The 16,522-nt window shown below is 43.1% G+C and overlaps 1 protein-coding gene across 10 annotated transcripts in view; it reads right to left on the minus strand.

Moving 5' to 3' along the window:
* The window catches only part of Tec (tec protein tyrosine kinase), a 115,204-nt gene that overhangs the window by 25,458 nt on the left and 73,224 nt on the right, over positions 1-16,522 (minus strand). For 7 of the 10 annotated variants that reach the window (XM_031342620.1, XM_031342616.1, XM_031342619.1 and 4 more), the window contains 5 exons: positions 8,141-8,245; positions 5,648-5,729; positions 4,870-4,998; positions 2,964-3,004; positions 1,271-1,443 (listed from right to left, as the gene is read on the minus strand). In XM_031342620.1, coding sequence (XP_031198480.1) covers positions 1,271-1,443; positions 2,964-3,004; positions 4,870-4,998; positions 5,648-5,729; positions 8,141-8,245 — 530 coding nt within the window. The remainder of the gene's footprint in view (positions 1-1,270; positions 1,444-2,963; positions 3,005-4,869; positions 4,999-5,647; positions 5,730-8,140; positions 8,246-16,522) is intronic. The other 3 variants (XM_031342622.1, XM_031342623.1, XM_031342624.1) reach the window with 1 other exon arrangement.

Raw genomic sequence — 16,522 nt, forward strand, 5'->3', positions numbered from 1 at the left:
AAGTTTAAAAAAAAAAAAAAAAGAAAAGGCACTGTTCTGTAATGCCTAACCAAAGAGTGGCTCTAAATAGCAACCATTAGTGGGTGAGGGAAAACAGTATGAGAACTTTACAGTGTGCCTGTAAGGCCAGTTCCTGCACCATGAGCAATCTCAGTGCCATTGACAACAGCACAGCTGGAGGTCATCTCTAAGGCGACCAAGCTTCTAACTCCAAGCACACTACAAAAAATTTCACATTACAACCAGATTAAAAAAAAAAAATGAGATGGCACAGAGGTATGCCAAACACCCCAGAAGGGGACAGTCCACTTGATATAGATAATGGTTCACTTTATAAGGTAAATAAACTGTTCTCATCGACAGATCAAAAATGAAAAGTGGACAGGGCTATTGTAAAACCAAATAAAAAGACAAACAAACAAACAAAAACCCACAGGAGACATCCAAGTCAGGTGTGGAGGCACATACCAATGGTCACTTCCCTTAAGCTGTAAATTACCTGTACAAGTAATGTTTGCTGTATATACATATACATGTATCTTATAAACATGCAAACCTATATACACATTTACAAAAAGAATGAAAAATTCAAATACTAAATTGTTCCCTTATTCTGTGAACATACAAAGAGAAAAATTAGAAGTTACAATAAGTTATTTCTTACAAAAAATGTAGCTAAGTGTAGAGTGCTTGTGCAGCATGTGTGATCCAAACTTGATCCCAGCACCCACATACAAAAAAGGAAGGAAGGGAGAGAAGGAGGAGAGGAGAAGGAGCAAGGAGGAAGGAAGGAAGGAAGGAAGGAAGAGAAGAGGAAGGGAAGGAAGAAAGGGAGGGAAGACAGAACAGTTTTAGTGAATGAGAACTGAGTATAATATATTCAAACTATTGGAAAGAGATAACTGACTAATTTGCATGTATTGAGTGATCACTAAGGATATAATTCAGGGTTGGTAAGATAGTTTGGTGGATAAAGGAATCAACCACTCAAACCAAAGAACCTGAATTTGATCCCTGAAACCCAAGGAAAGGTTGACAGAGAGAACCAGCTCCACAAGTTATCCTCTTAGTAGACCTTGGCATGTAGTCACACACCAATAAATAAATTTAAAATTTAAATAAATTTTAAAATACACCTCATGATGCTGCAGATTCAGTTTGTCTGCACTTGTGGCCAACTGGACTAGTCTGTTTTAAGCAATTAGAGGGTTCACATTTCCCTCGGCATGTAACTCACACCCACTGAGTCGCACACAAATGTAGCACTTACCCATACTTATCTCTTGCTCTCCACCAATGGATGTCATTCTTTTCCAGGATGATATACTCTTGGCCTCTCTCTAACCTGAGGTCATGTGCTTCTGTCGCTTGGAAATCATACATCGCTACAACTATTTCTTCAGTATTTTCTTCTTCTGGCGGAATTGGTGGAGGAGGCCTTCTCTATGCAGGGAATAACAGTGTCAAGTTCAGCTTCTATTTGAAACATATCGTGAGGCACAGTAGTAAAACACTACCGGAGTCACAAGTCACCTTAGAGGAAAGCCTCAGGTCTAGTGTCACCTACCCAATGAAGCCTGGTGAGCCCTCTATGACAGTGTTGGTGTGCTATTGGAGTTTTTTAAGAGTTCAAGACTCGAGGGAGGAGCAAAGCCTGCACTGAATATTACAAGGATTTTGCTTGACAACTGCTTGTTTTTTCTCAGGTCAGGGATCATTTTTCAACGAGACAGGCAATGAGAACTCACGAGTAGGTACTAGGCAAATTGAAGGACTACACATGTTGGGAGACTGGTACATCACAGACTCTGTCAAAAGATCTCCCAATCAGAGGAATATGCACACCCTTATCCTTTCAATGTGTAAGGGATCTTACATGTTTTCTTATTTATTCTTCATGATGCTCCTATGAAATAAGTCCTAAGTTACAACTGAAGCAAGCTACCCATAGTCACCCACAGTTCTTATTGGCTAAGGTTCTGTCTGGGTCCAAATTACATGTTAATCCACCATATCCCACTCCACGGGCATATCATTAAATTTCTAAAGCTACTCCTTTATTATCCTGTGTTCTTAAGACAGAAATATGCCTTTAAAATGTCACACCTCCCAAATGACTCTTGAAGCCAATCTACAGCCAATGCCAGCAGGTAATAGTGATAAAATTGACTCCAACAACAAGAGCTAAAGAACTCAGCAGACAGTGTTAATATTAAGAACTATTCAAATGAGCTCCAGCACACCTGCTTCTCAGGTGATCCGGGAAGAAAGCAGTATGGCATGGCTGAACATAATGTAGTCAAGAAAGCACAGACCCATCTCAAACACAACTTAGACTGTTGCTAAGATCTTGTTCCCCAATTGGTTCTTGACTTGTCAATAAAGAAGGCCAGGGGCCAATTGCTGGATGGAAGGTAGAGGAGGGATTTCCCAAGAAGAAAAGGAGACACAGGGAAGGAGAGGTTTTTTTCTACCATGCTTTGGAAAGAGAAAAAAAGCAGCAGTCATGTAAGGTCTCCGGGCAGCTGGGGTCTTCAGCCTCTGCTACAAGCAGGTGCCAAGGAGATTGGTGGGGACTGGCTAATACAAACCACTAAGTTTAGGGCAGGAGAAATGGAGATAATAATTGATAAGGGCACACCTTTCCAGGCAGGATATCTGAGCCCAGCAATTGTGCCTAGTCAGCAACTTCTAAAATAATAAAGCTGTCTGTGTGTCCTTTATCTGCAGATTCTAGGGTCTCAGGAGTGGGCTGGTAACGTTACCCCTCCAGGAGCAAAGGCAGGTAAGAAAGAGAAGCCAGGTTGGTGCTGGCAGCACAGATCCCAGAGCTAAGCTGAACAGAACAAAAGGGAGTCGTGCATAGGCTGGTAGCTCAGGTGTAGCTCCCAGGCCAGGGTGGGAGCATGTTTTTGAACCTGCACGCAACAAAGACATAACATGTAAAGGCAGAAACCACTTACCTTCTTTATTTCTGGTGCAGGAGGCAGGGTCTTTCTTATACCTGTAAATGCCAAAAACTGTAGATCATGATGGTGTCCCACAAGAATTGACAGAAGATACTAGTGTCTGAGAGTGAGCAGTCTGGCAGGGAGCGCTGTACCCCGCTCCCGACCTACACTAACATCAGGATCTCAGGGTTGCCTCCACAGGATCATCTGGCCTCTTACTTGTTCTTGGTGAATCAAAAGATAAACTGGAACTGAGGTCTGACAGCGTGGGTGCTTAGCAGTATGAGGACCTGGCTCCATGTTTATAGCATCATGGAACAACAGATGAATAAACACATATGCTGGTGACAGTGGTACCCCTCAGCTGTGGTTTCACCTCCCACAGATTGAGTTGCACTAGCGTGAGAGCCATGGGATGAAAATACTAAATGGAGCAACCCAAGAGCTTTCATTTGCACACTCTCCTGAGAAATGTGGTAACGGTCTCTGGTTGCCTGTTCACACCCTCCCAGGCCATGAAGCATCCCTTGGGCCAGCACATTCACACTGCATTCACTATCCACTCCATTAGTCACGTTACCATCTAGGCTACCATATCAAATGTGGTGGTATCGCAGCACATCAATCATCTTTAACTGATGACTCTGAATGAAAGCATAGCAATGCTGGCACTCAGATACACCAAAGAGAAGCCAAAAAAAAAAGGACTCTTGATCTGAAAAGCTTAAAGGTCTCAATACGGTAAGAAAAAAAAAAAAAGCTGGTATTACTAAGATAACACAGTAAGAAAATATGTTTAATAACTTTTATTACTGCATGAAATTGGAGTTGTTCTATTTTATTGACATAGTGGGTCCAAATCATAATTTACTTTATGACTGGTATGAATACATATATGTATTGGGAAAAAGTATATATAATGCTCTGTATGACCTATGCACTGGGGACAGATCCTCTGAAGATAAGGTAGTACCACTCTAATGACAACACTGAGAAATGCACCAGCTCTGGCCCTCAACAGTTTTTGAGTTTGGTGTGACACATGAATGAATTAGTGAACATGAATGAATTTCTAATCAATGGGATGGACCAATTTAGACCCTGTCCCTATAAAAACCTTCAGTGGGTACCCTGAATCCTTTCATGGCTCCGTGACCAAAGGAAAAAGAGTGGCAGAGTTGGAACAACCTCTCTAGGCACCAGCCGCCGCAGAATCGTGCCTGCCAGATCTGGGCCAGCTGCTTGCCTCTGTAACATTAACTAGCTGTAACTTCTCAGCCATTTCTACAGCTGTCTACCATTTCTGGCTGGACTTTACCTAAGTATGCAATAACAACAGCCTGGAAGCCTGGGCCTCTCTTGTGTATGTGCTAGGTTAATGTCAGCATTACTACCCAGGAAGATTCAGAGTGGAGGAACTCAGAATCAGAGCTGTTCTTGCCCTGACGAAAGGCCACTATTTCCTTCCCCAGAAGTTACCCTGGTGTAACTCACATGGTAGTCACAACGCAGGGTGGCAGCATAGGATATCCCATCCTCCTCAGAACTCGTAGCTTTGGTCTCTGCGGCTTTCACTCATGGCTAAGAAGAGGCTCTCACAGTAAGGGTTTATAGGGGTCCTGGTGCCCCTGAGCCTGGGATTACAGGCATGCCCCACCACCTATGGTCCGCACTTTTAACTGATTCATTTTAACAGACCTCACTGTCGTAATTAAAGCTCCCCAAAGAGACCTCGCCCCTGCAAGGTCCCACTGCCACATAAACGCCATCACTCTCAGAGGCTGCATCTGCCCTGCGTTCATACTTTTCTGGGGAGTGTTCTCCACTCCATCGGCATCAAAATCCCATCACTTCTCCCAACACCAACCGTCGGCTCATGCTGCATACGTCACAGCTAAAGAGTCAGATGGATACTTACTACTCTCAAAAAGATTGTACTTTTCACATCCAGGTGCTAGTTTTTCTGTTTGTCTACAACACTGGTAACTTCCGTCTGCCCAAAATTTAGGATGGTATTTAATCATGATATTATTGTTGTTCTTTATTTCTGCAATTCACAGACACATGAATGGTTAGTGAAACAAAACAAACTAGCACTGTTGGTGAGTAACTGTCGACCATCACTTCTCCCCTGACCAACATGCTTGTTATGAGAATGCCATTGTGATATCACATATTCAATATTCAGAGTGGCTAGATGGTTCTTTTTCTGTCCCCTCTTCCTCCCTTCCTTTTTTTTTTTCCTGAAATACTCATGTGAAGAGAAGTGAATCACTGCTATTCCACGGTTGATTAATGACCACTACCATTGTGTTCCATCAAAGAAAGGAGTACTGTGCATGACAAACTGTCCATTTAAGCACTTCGTCATGAATATGTGGATTTCCACACAGGCAATTTCTTAGGATATACAAATCCAGCCATCATAAAAGCCCATGCTTTATCACCTCCAACCACACTGTGCAATAAATAGAAGGATGCTTTTATTAGGAAAAAAAACATTCTACTAGTAAGAAATAAGATTTTAAAAAGGGAAGCTGTCTTCAATATGTTATCACATACAAGGTCCTTGGAGAGATACTCATTATAATTTATTATAAATACAAGAGCTATGTTAGCAATACTTCTGGGTTAGTTTTTGTGTGTGTGTGTGTGTGTGATATCCTAAAATTACACAAAATACAGCAGTTTTTTACCTTCTTTTAATTTCTTCACCCATCGGTCCCTGCTTTGTGGACTAGGTGCAAAAATATAAAGTGTGTTAGCATCATGAACAACCTAGAACAAAACAAAAGATGAAAGCAGTGATAATACTTAGACACAGCACTTCCACATATCAGCATCCCTGGTACTGCATGCATTAATAAGTCATTCTTGGATGGCTGAAAACAAATCCAGTACTTCAGAAATAAATAGTTTTCAAAGAAACTAGATTCCGTAGTTATAAAAGCACATCTAATTCTTAATTTCATCAAGTTGGATATATGTTTTACTAAGGATTGTGGAAAGTGTGTTGCATGCATGCGTGTATGCAAAGGCCAGAGGGTATCCTTGGGTATTGCCTCTCAGGTGCCATTTATATAACTTATTCAGACAGAGTCTCTCACTGGCCTAGAACTTAGCAAATAGATTAGTCTGGCTGGCCAGTGGGTCCCCGGGGAGCTGCCTGTCTCCACCTCCCCGTGCTAGAATTACAAGCACACACCACCATACCTGGTTCTTTTTCTGTGGGTACTGAGATATAACTCAAGTCCTCAAGGAATTTATTGACTGCCTAGACCCAGGTTGTATCTTCACAGAGGAAAATGGGTACAGACAGCTATCAGGATGTTTCATTGATCCTGGCATTTATGTCAATTGAACTGACTAAAGTTCTGTGGGTAAACTTAGTGCCATAGGGCTTGTTCTAATCTACTATTTTTCCTAAGTAATCATTTGGATGAGTTTCAGCATCATTCCTGTCATTTCCTTTGCTCCATTAGTAGATGCAAGAGTTGGCTTTAACAAGCTGAGTCTTTCAGTTCCGGGCTAGTGACTCAACCTCACCATCAGAGCATAACCAAGTCCCTTTTGTAGCTGGCCTTTGCTGCTTTGTGGGTTCTTTTTCCCATTCTTTATCCTCACCACCCTGTGTCACCCCCTATCACTAGATGGGAGAGAAAGAAGGAGAGAACAGAGAGAAGGAAAGGGAGAGAGAGAGAGAGAGACAGAGACAGAAAGAGAAAGAGAAAGAGAGAGAGAGAGATGAATAGAGGTCCTTGAATCTAACTTCTTGCTTCTTCTTTTTTCTTTGAGTGTTGACTACTAACAAACAGCAAACAACCCCCTGAACAACCAACAACTTCACCCATCAGGGCTCTAGCATTTATATATACTCTGGAAAATTCATCACACAATCACAGAAACTACCTGCCGCTGACAAAACTACACCTCTGCTAAAGTACGAGACAAATCATAGTCAGCTTCAAAGTAGCCCCCTATCCCCACACCTGAGATTAAAATGAAAACATTCTTGTAATATTTGTGTTTTTTAAAGAAACCAAAATTCCAGAATTCTCACTATACCCTACATGCCTGTATAACGTCAGCAGGCCCTCATTCATACAGCAGGTGCTGAAAATAGTGTCCCCTAACCCTGTCCCACCTAACTGCCCATTACCATTCTGTAGGTAATCGCAAAAAGTAAATATTTCAACTCTTAAGCCCGGGCTTTCATGTATTAGGGCATCTTTCAAAGGTGGCTCTTAATAAGACCAATAATTAGTAATTTGTAATTATTTTGTAATTTTATATTAATAATAAGCCTTGAAAAATTAACCCAGGATCCTGTCACTGCTCAGCGATGTTATCCCTAATGGTTAATCACAAGGAAGACCTAACTGACTAAAACATAATGTGTTCTATTATAAATCTCCCTCTACCCGGACAATACCTATCACAGTGAAAAATAAACCACTACCTCAGTCGTCACAGCTGATCCTGGCCCAGTTTGACAGGTAAACCCTTCCCAGTTCCTCCAACAGTTACACTCTGGTAGGACTACCCAAAGCAAAATATCTGACAACGCTGAGCCTACTTCTAAGATATATCTAGAAATGCCATATTATAAGACAGAATGTGAGATACCAGAGGCACGGTGCGGATGGACACTTGGAGAGAGAGTTTCATATTTGCTACCTGGTTTCCATACCTTACCCAGGTTTGTCTGTGCAGCCAGCACTCTGAACTGAACAACTGAATAGTGAATTTTAGTAAACCAGGAAAGTCATCATGAATTGGCAGACCTATCTGGAAAGAAAAGCTTGTGCTTGGACCATCCCAAAACTTACAGTGTTGTTGTGATAATAATCTGTTTAGTGTAATAATTTATTGACTCCCTAATTTGGTCTAAACATGTAACAGATGCTGCCTGGCTTAAGCTGTATAGCAGCCAGGATCTCTATTGATGGAACAGATTTAGTTCTATTACCTTAGTAACATGGTACATTTTTGTATTTATACAAGAATTTCTAGAAATACTGTCCTTAATCTGAATAATAAACATCTAATCTGCATCTCAGGCAGTTTGATTATCTGGGATAATTCTAGGGTACCAGTCTCCTTCCTTCTACAAACCCCCGTTCATGTCATGCCTGTCCCATGAAAACCTGTAAGCATCAGAAACCCTGTTATGTTTGCCGCCAACTCACCTGGAATGGAAATTTATTTTGACAGGGAATGATGCCATCATCGTTCTTCACTATTTCCACACACTTGATTTTTGAAATATCAATGAATCCCTTTCTGTATTTTTTCTGTGAGAAGAGAAAAAGAGGAGGTGTGTCACAAGCACAGGACTTAAGAAAACTATTTAATGGCAACTAGAGCCGATGATAAAATTACTGACTCAGAAGATTACGACTTAGAGCAGGCAAGATAACACAAAGATAGGCCAGCTAGTAAAGTGCTTGCCTTACAAGTGTAAGGACTTGAGTTTGATGCCCCAGAAACCATGTAAAAACAGCCAGGAACAAGTAAATGTTTGACATTCCAATGCCAAGGAGGGATTCAGTGACCACGGTGAAGTGGGGAGAGATGGAGAGTTATTGAGAACAAGGCCATGTTCAGACCTACGCACACACAGACACACATACTTGTACATACCAATGGATATAGTATAATTTCTTTAATAATTATATAAATCACATTTCCCTTAACTTTTAAAATTGTTCAAAAATACTAGCCTTGTGATGACTATAATGGAAGTCATTAGATTCTTTCATTTCTAATGGTGAACTTGCTCTGTCTGTCAGGAGCCATAATGGGACAAGCTAATAACTAGCAGATGATCGTCCTGGGATGGCTTGCTTCAGATTGTTATGTAATCTGTGACAGGTTCGCCCTTATGAAGCAAGGCTGTAAGGGATTCATTTAGGAAAGATTCCTGCTATTAATATGCTTTTCCTGTTATTATTAAACATATATAACAATCGCTAAGTAGTAGCACACCCCTTTGGAGCAGATCTCTGCAGATCCATGAAGATGTACTGTCTTGTAGTGATGCTATATAAACAAATAGATGACTTATGTCTTAATGATGATCTTATAAGAATTCCTAAAATGATACCTGTGATTATTAAGCTCTTCTAAAGTGGAACTGCTATTAGGTCCTTTCCTGATAGTCAAAACTGCAATGATCTCTGGTGTCACCAGCTAATTTCTATTGGATAGTAACCAGACTCTCTTCTATTCAGAGCACATTCCAAGAGGTTGTAAAACAATTAACCAAAGGTCATAAAAAGGGAACAAATGATTTATTATAGGTGCTACGACAGAACATATTGACTGGGTTTATCTACACAAAACTTTACTAACTTAGTTATGGTTTTAAACCTTCAGTGAAACTGTGGAGCTGTGACAGGTGATGGATATTTAGCTAGATAATTACTCCTAATGGTATGCATGTAAACATTCTCTGTTGTAAACTTCTATTTCAATTTATGATTTGATTTTGTGTGTGAATTTTTGACGAACTTTTAAAATATGTGATCATGCATTCTGAAAGATGTTTAAGCGCTGAGGACAAAGAGACAGAACTGAGCTGAGAAGAACTGAACTGTGAGAGGGAACTGAGCTGAGGAGAAGTTTTTAGACAGAACTGAACTCGAGAAAAACTTAGAATTATAGGCATAGCTTTCGGAGAAAAGGCGTTGAGAATAAGAGCATTGTTGTGACTTCAGAGAAGGAGGACAGAACAAGACTACAAGGAGAATGCATAGTGGAATAACTTAGAAACTATAGGTAACATTTAAAAAAAAAAGCAATAGACAGAATGCAGAGGGAAAGAGGAAAAAAAGAAGCTGCAGAGAGCCTAAGGAGCAGACAGGCGTCTCCTTACCACGGCACAGAACAGGTCCTTTCTTAATAACAAGGCAGGCTTAGTCTTATTAAAAGGAACAAAGCTTTTTCCTTACAAACGTGGGTTTAATTCATTTAGCATTAAAAGGGTAGAAGTTTTTTCTTTCTCTATGCAATAAAGATTGGACCTCATTTTTCATCCAGAATGAATGAGTTCTTTCTGCACCAGAGCTTGGTCCTTTGTTCCATATGCATATGTAAGTATGGATGTGTGTGTAAGTATGCAATTATGAGAATGTATGCATGTGTGTGTGTGTGTGTGTGTGTATAAGTATGTAATTGTGAAAATGCATACAAGGTGGGCCCAACTGGCTTGAATGGAAATGTATAAATGAGCATGCATGAATCTCTATATGAACTTATGTGAGATTATGCATATTTGTTTATGTAAAAGTCTTTCCTTCTGCAAATTCTTCAGGCTCAATAGAAGTTTACTGCTCCAAACTTCACCCTAGCCTGACAAGCAAGAGGCATCTGGACAAAAGGGAAAATGCTCTAGCAATTAATCCTTTACTTAATCTCCTGCTGTTTTAGGATGAGGTGCTAAGTGCCTGAGACTGCAGTCTCTGGCCTCAGAGGAACACAGAAGGCAGGTCAGCTACAATAGTAACTTACACTTAGATAAGTAAACTTTTTATTATACAGCAACCCTAAATATCTCATAAGACAAAGTCTTACCCTCCACCGACGTTCTTCCCCCTCCACTGTCTCAAGAAGAACCAAGAACCTCAAGAAAGAAGAACCCCCCATGCTGGGGCTGGCCCCCAGCATCTGTCCTTACTTCAACGACACAAACCTCGGAAACAGAGACATTAACTCCCCTTCACTGCTATCTTTCCCTCTAGAAACACCTTTGTTCGACCTCTTGACAATAGTGTTCATTTTTTTAAAAAATTAATAACCAAGCACACAGAGCTCCAGTTCCTGGGTCGCTGACACACACTCCAGCCAAGCGTGCCACCTCCTGTGTTCCCCCTGTATGGAGATGCCTTCCTTGGGATCGGGGAATTCAGGATAGCTGATGGGAGGTGGACTGCGCATAAACACATAGAACTCGACCTGAACAACAGTGTGAGAGGCTGGACCCCCCCAGCATCCTCCCAGTCTCTCTGCTCACTGCAAATCTGCCAGCAGTCCATGAGGACCCCACCCACACCCTGGAGCACATTGACTTTATACCTGAAAATTCATTCCAGGTAAGAATCCAAAGAAGCATGTGCAAGGGTCCAGGAATATATATGCATGAAAAACTAACAACAAATACAGTATCCAGATAGAACACATTTGCTAAATAATACATCTGATGCACTGTGCACAAAATGTGTTCCAAAGACTAAGGTTACTATGGGGGATGTTTATATAATAATGCATAGAAGAAAGAGAAGAGAAAGACACAATTGAACAGCCCAGGAAATCAACCACTAAAAATTATTTAAAAAGTAAAGGTCCATTTTAAGCTAGGCCTGATGGCATAGGCCTGTATCTAGCTACTTAGGTGGCTGAGGCGAGAAGATCAAAAGGTTCAAGGACTGCTGGGGCTAGACAGAAAGTTAGAGGGTACCTGGGCAACTAAGTGAGACCTGTCTTCAAAAAGCAAAAGCAGAGAGGAGGGGTATGGGAACACCAGTGTAGCTCAGTAGCAGAGCACTTGTCTGGCCTATGCTAGGCCCATGGATCAATCCACAGTACAAAAATAAAAAAGACAAAAGGAAAATGATTTTATCTAACACTCGGCAGCCTCTCCTCTAGCCACAGCTCTGTCTTCTCTCCATACTGTGCCCAAGAACAGGAATGACATCTTCAAACGTAAGACTTCTCAATGCAAGCATAGTGGAGTGCACCTTTACCCTCAGGACTCAGGAAGCAGTTCTAGGATGGTCAGGGCCACCTCAGGGTAGGGGAGCAGGAGGGAGAGACCCCGATTAAATCCATCAGCAGCTTCTCCCCTACTGGCCTCATTTCCCTGTTACTCCACTGTGTGTGTGTGTGTGTGTGTGTGTGTATTTTCTCAGTCAGTTGTTCATTCTTCATCCCCTCCCTCCTACCCTTCCTTCATCTTTTCCCTTCCTTCTTCCCCCTCCGTTTTTCCTCTCCTTCTCTCCCCTCTACCTCCAGCTCTAATCTGTTTTCAGTTCTGCTCCTGGTCCCGTGAAAGTGGGCTACAGATGGCCTGTCCTCCCCACACTAAGTCCTCACTGCTGCTCTCCAGTCTTGTGTGTCTGCTCTAGAGGCCACCAGCCCTACCACACGCATTCCCCCCTTCCTTGCGGTTCCCTCGGTGAATAATATCTCAGTGCTTTACAGAGAGGCCCACAGTCACTCCAAGTATAGGCTCTTGGCATCTCCCTCCTGCATCTCAGTGGCACTCTAAGATCTTACCACTGTCTCTTCCTTTAACTCTGTGTCTAAGACAAGATAAAAAGGACACAGAGGCTGTGAGATGGCAGCTGGTATTTCAGCTCTGTGAGACAGCATCCCGTGAGGTAGGCCTGTTCTCCTCATTCTGTGGGTGATGAGGCCACAGCTCACACACGCTGAAGCAAGTCCCTGAGGAGTGCTAGTGCTGCTGAAGCCCTCAGGCCCTTGGGATGCCCCAGATGCAAGGGGTGGGAGGACTAAGGAGTCAAGTCCCAAGCTGGACAGTGGGGATGTAGAGCATGGGAAGTTCTCCAAGGCTTGTTCAAATTCAAGGTCAGCCTGGTCTATATAGCTAGTTACAGGACAGCCAGGGCTACAAAGAGAAACAAGCTGTGGAGTTGTTCTCTTCCAAGTATTTGCTTCCGCTTATAGACATCTAAATCAAGCCTGTGGGCTAGCCTACTGCCTTCAGCCTTCTCTTTCCTTCCTGAGAGAATAGCTGAATGTTCAGCCTACGCTTCCTTCCCACCTACTCTCCTAACCACTCGTAGCCTTCAACCCCCACAGTTGGCTAGAGGCAACCTCAGAAAAAGGTCAGCTATGACCAAGCTTGGTGGACTTGCTAGACTGCCTTGCCTTCTTTTTTTTTTTTAATTAAAGATCTATTTTATTTATTTTATGTGTATGAGTACACTATAACTGTACAGATGGCCGTGAGCCATCATGTGTGTGGCTGCTGGGAATTGAACTCAGAACCTCTGCCAGCCCTGCACGCTCGCTTGCTCTAGCCTGCAATTCACTGTAGCTGTCTTCAAACGCAGAAGAGGGCGTCAGATCTCATTACGGGTGGTTGTGAGCCACCATGTGGTTGCTGGGATTCAAACTCAGGACCTTCGGAAGAATAGTCAGTGCTCTTACCCGCTGAGCCATCTCGCCAGCCTTGCCTTCTGAACAAAACAGCATCAACACTGTTCTATGGTGGCTTGGCCTTTGGGCCACCCTGATGTTGCTTCTCTCCTTTCCCCTTGGTTTCTCAATTCACCATCTGCCTTGTGTCGATAATGGTATCAAGAGAAAAAAAATCACAAGACAAAAGGTGGGCAGTGGTGGCACAGTCTGAAGGCAGAGAGGCAGGCAGACTTCTGTGAGTTCAAGGCCAGCCTGGTCTACAGAGTGAATGCCAGGACAGTTGAGGTTACACAGAGAAACTGTCTCAAAACACTAATGACAAAAAGATGTTCAGAATTGTGTTTGCTGTGTCAGAGGTGGGATGGCAGATACAGAAAGATTCCAGCAGAATAAACAAGTCATGCAAAAAAAAAAAAAATCACATTCCTACATCACTCCCCATCTGAAAAAAATGGGACTAATAACGGTATCAGTCCCATAGGCATGGTATGAGGGTTAAGTGAGCTAATAGTGCAGAAGTGCTTAAAAGCATGTCCAGCTCACAGAAGTATTTGCTAAATAAAAACCCAAAAGCAGAGTGAGTGACTGAGGACAGGTTAAGGCAGGATGGAAGGGTGTCCAGGGGCCTGTAAATAGCCTGACACCCAATGTTCAGTCAGGCAGGGTTTCCCACCTTGCTCCTCAGGCCTATACTCACTAACAAGCAGAAGAAATTGCAAGAGCATCATCTTTCTATTACCAAGTCATGTGCACTCCTTGTAGAAAGCTGAGACATAGCACAGACATCCTGTGAGCCCTCATCCCTCAGCCCCAGAAGCAATGGCTTTAGGCCAGGGTAGCTTTTACCTCATCTTTGTTCAGCCCTTGGGAAGACTAGTCTCACTGGCCCTGCAGCAGAAAGGCATGGCCTGTCTCCAAAATGCCTGCCTCAAATCACTTCAACCATGCTACTACAGGCCAGTGTCAGAGTTGGATATCTAGCTCCAGGAAGATGGGATGACTTTGATACTGGATTAACTCTTACACACCCTCTAGGAAAATTTCCTAAGGTGCTAATTAGTATTTGGACTTTCGGCTCCAAAGATCTTCCAGTAGCACACTGGTCAACAGAGCCACTGTGAGGGTAAAGCTGTGAATCCACGGAAAAGAATTTCAGGATGAGTCGGGCTGAAGCAAAGTTACCAAAGCTTGCAAAGTGGAGTTGATACAAACGTAAGGGATGATGTGCACTTGAGCTTTAAGTCTGAAGAGTTGGGGAAGAGCGGGAGGAAGACCATTCCAGCATGTGTCTCTTCAGAGGTTTCCCTGGGTTTCTAGCAGCCAACAGATACTTGAATGTCCTTGGTGAAGAACAGCCCTCGGCTAGTCTGTCCTTGTTCCCGCAGGACAAAGCTTTTTGAAGAACCCAAAGCAGCAAGTGGAACAGTCAGGGAGGAAGGAGACACCCAGACAGACAGATGAGGCAGATCACCCTGGGAAGCAGCACAGATGTCACAGCCTGATTGCCACCACACCAGACTTTGTGGCTTAGTTACACTGATCAAAGGATAGGTTTTACAGGGTTCAAAGACAAAACAAAGGCTTAAAGCCGGAAAGTGGTGGTGCACGCCTTTAATCCCAGCACTTGGGAGGCAGAGGAAATTGGATGTCTGAGTTTGAGGCCGGCCTGGTCAACAGAGTGAGTTCCAGGACAGCAAAGAAAACCTTTTAAAATAAATAAATAAATAAACAAACAACAACAACAAAAAAACCCACAAAGTTTTATACTTAAGTTAAAAAAAATCAAATGTAATTCTCTTAATGAAATTCACTTTTATCAAGTGAAATGGTTTTAGGGGTCAGAGAGGAGTACTAATGAAGTTAAGGTCAAGGCCAAAGACATTTTGACTCTAAGTAAGCCATGTTCACCTGTTGTTTCAAACACCCCTGCATGAATGGCCCTTAGGGGGAGGTTATCTCTGCAAGCTACCTTGATTTTATCCGTTGTGCTGAACTTTCTTGCATGATCAGCCAGCAGAAAATGACTCTTTCTAGGACCCCTTACTTATTCCCATTTTTTCTATCCTGTCTCACAGCTGGAAGTTTGAAGGCCTGGAGAAGTGGCTTGGGAGTTAAGAGTGCCTGCTGGTTCCCACCACCCACAGAGGGCAGATCCCAGCAGCCTAAAACTCCAGCTCCAAGAGGACCAGCATCCTCTTCCGGACTCTGCTGGCACCCGCGCTCACATGCACATACTAAAGTAATCCAATATTGCTTTATTCAGCCAGTCCCGGGGCTGTGTGTTCAAGTCTCAAGGTTGGGGGAGAGAGCAGAGGGTCTGTAGACACCATCACAAGAATGCTGTGGGTGGAAGAGGATGATTCCTAACCAAGGAATGAGAAAGCCCGGAAGTGGATGGAGGAGAAGCTGAGCTTTTAAGGAAATAGCTTGCAGACCTGGTTTTCAACAGACCTCTGAGAGTATTTGGAGAACTGAAACCAAAGCACGGGGGCCGAACCCAGGGTGGATCAGAAGGGTAGGAAGTGACACAAAGAAAGGCTGTCTGAAGCCAGATTAGGCAATGCCCACATATAAGGCTGAGGAATTGGGGTCTATCCTAAGCAAGTCTCAATGGGTAACAAGGAGTGAGATATAGATATATATCGCAAGGCATATATTTGGAAAAAGTAACTATTGTTGGGGATACAGTATCCTCAAAACCATTTACCACTCTTCCCATGAAGTTCTCCTGTGCCTGGCTCACCCTGGGCATCATTGCTACCCGCCTCGATCAGAACCTCGTTATGTCTCGCCTGAAGTACAGCCCTGCTGGCCTCCCAGATGGCACCCGTTCTTCACGACACTGTTAATAATTATTAGCTGTTACTGGCACTGGGGAGTCAGGTCACAGCCTTGTGTATGAACAGGGATGAATGAGTGGTTTGGGGTTTGAATGCCACCCCATGAACCATGAAAGAGAAAACCAAAGGACAATCGGGCCAGAGCATGCAAAAGCTGGGAAGGGCTTGAACAACTACTGAACTAGCAGCTGTGGTGTTTGGAAGGACCTGGAATGCTCAGGACGACCCTCTGTATATACATACACGTATTTCTGCTTTTCACAGTGCAAATGGAGTAGACACAGGAGCCCTTGGCATAAGAGCCAGAGTTACCTTTTAAGTTTTAATTACTGTGCCTAAGAAATCCATGAAACAAAAATGCCTCTAAGCTGTTGATGCAATGTGTCCAGCAGCCTCAAGTTCCTGCCACCATGATGGATGCAAGCTACGAGCCAAATATACTTTTCCTTCCTTAAGCTTCTCTTGCCTGGTATTCACACAAGAAGGAGTAAAGCAACGGGAGGGTGAACTCTGTTCTTGAGTTGGGAAACCCATCTGCTCAGCCCTGGGACAGCAGAGCTCTGGCTT

This window comes from Mastomys coucha, unplaced genomic scaffold, assembly GCF_008632895.1.
Source record: "Mastomys coucha isolate ucsf_1 unplaced genomic scaffold, UCSF_Mcou_1 pScaffold22, whole genome shotgun sequence".
Taxonomy (NCBI): Eukaryota; Metazoa; Chordata; class Mammalia; order Rodentia; family Muridae; genus Mastomys; species Mastomys coucha.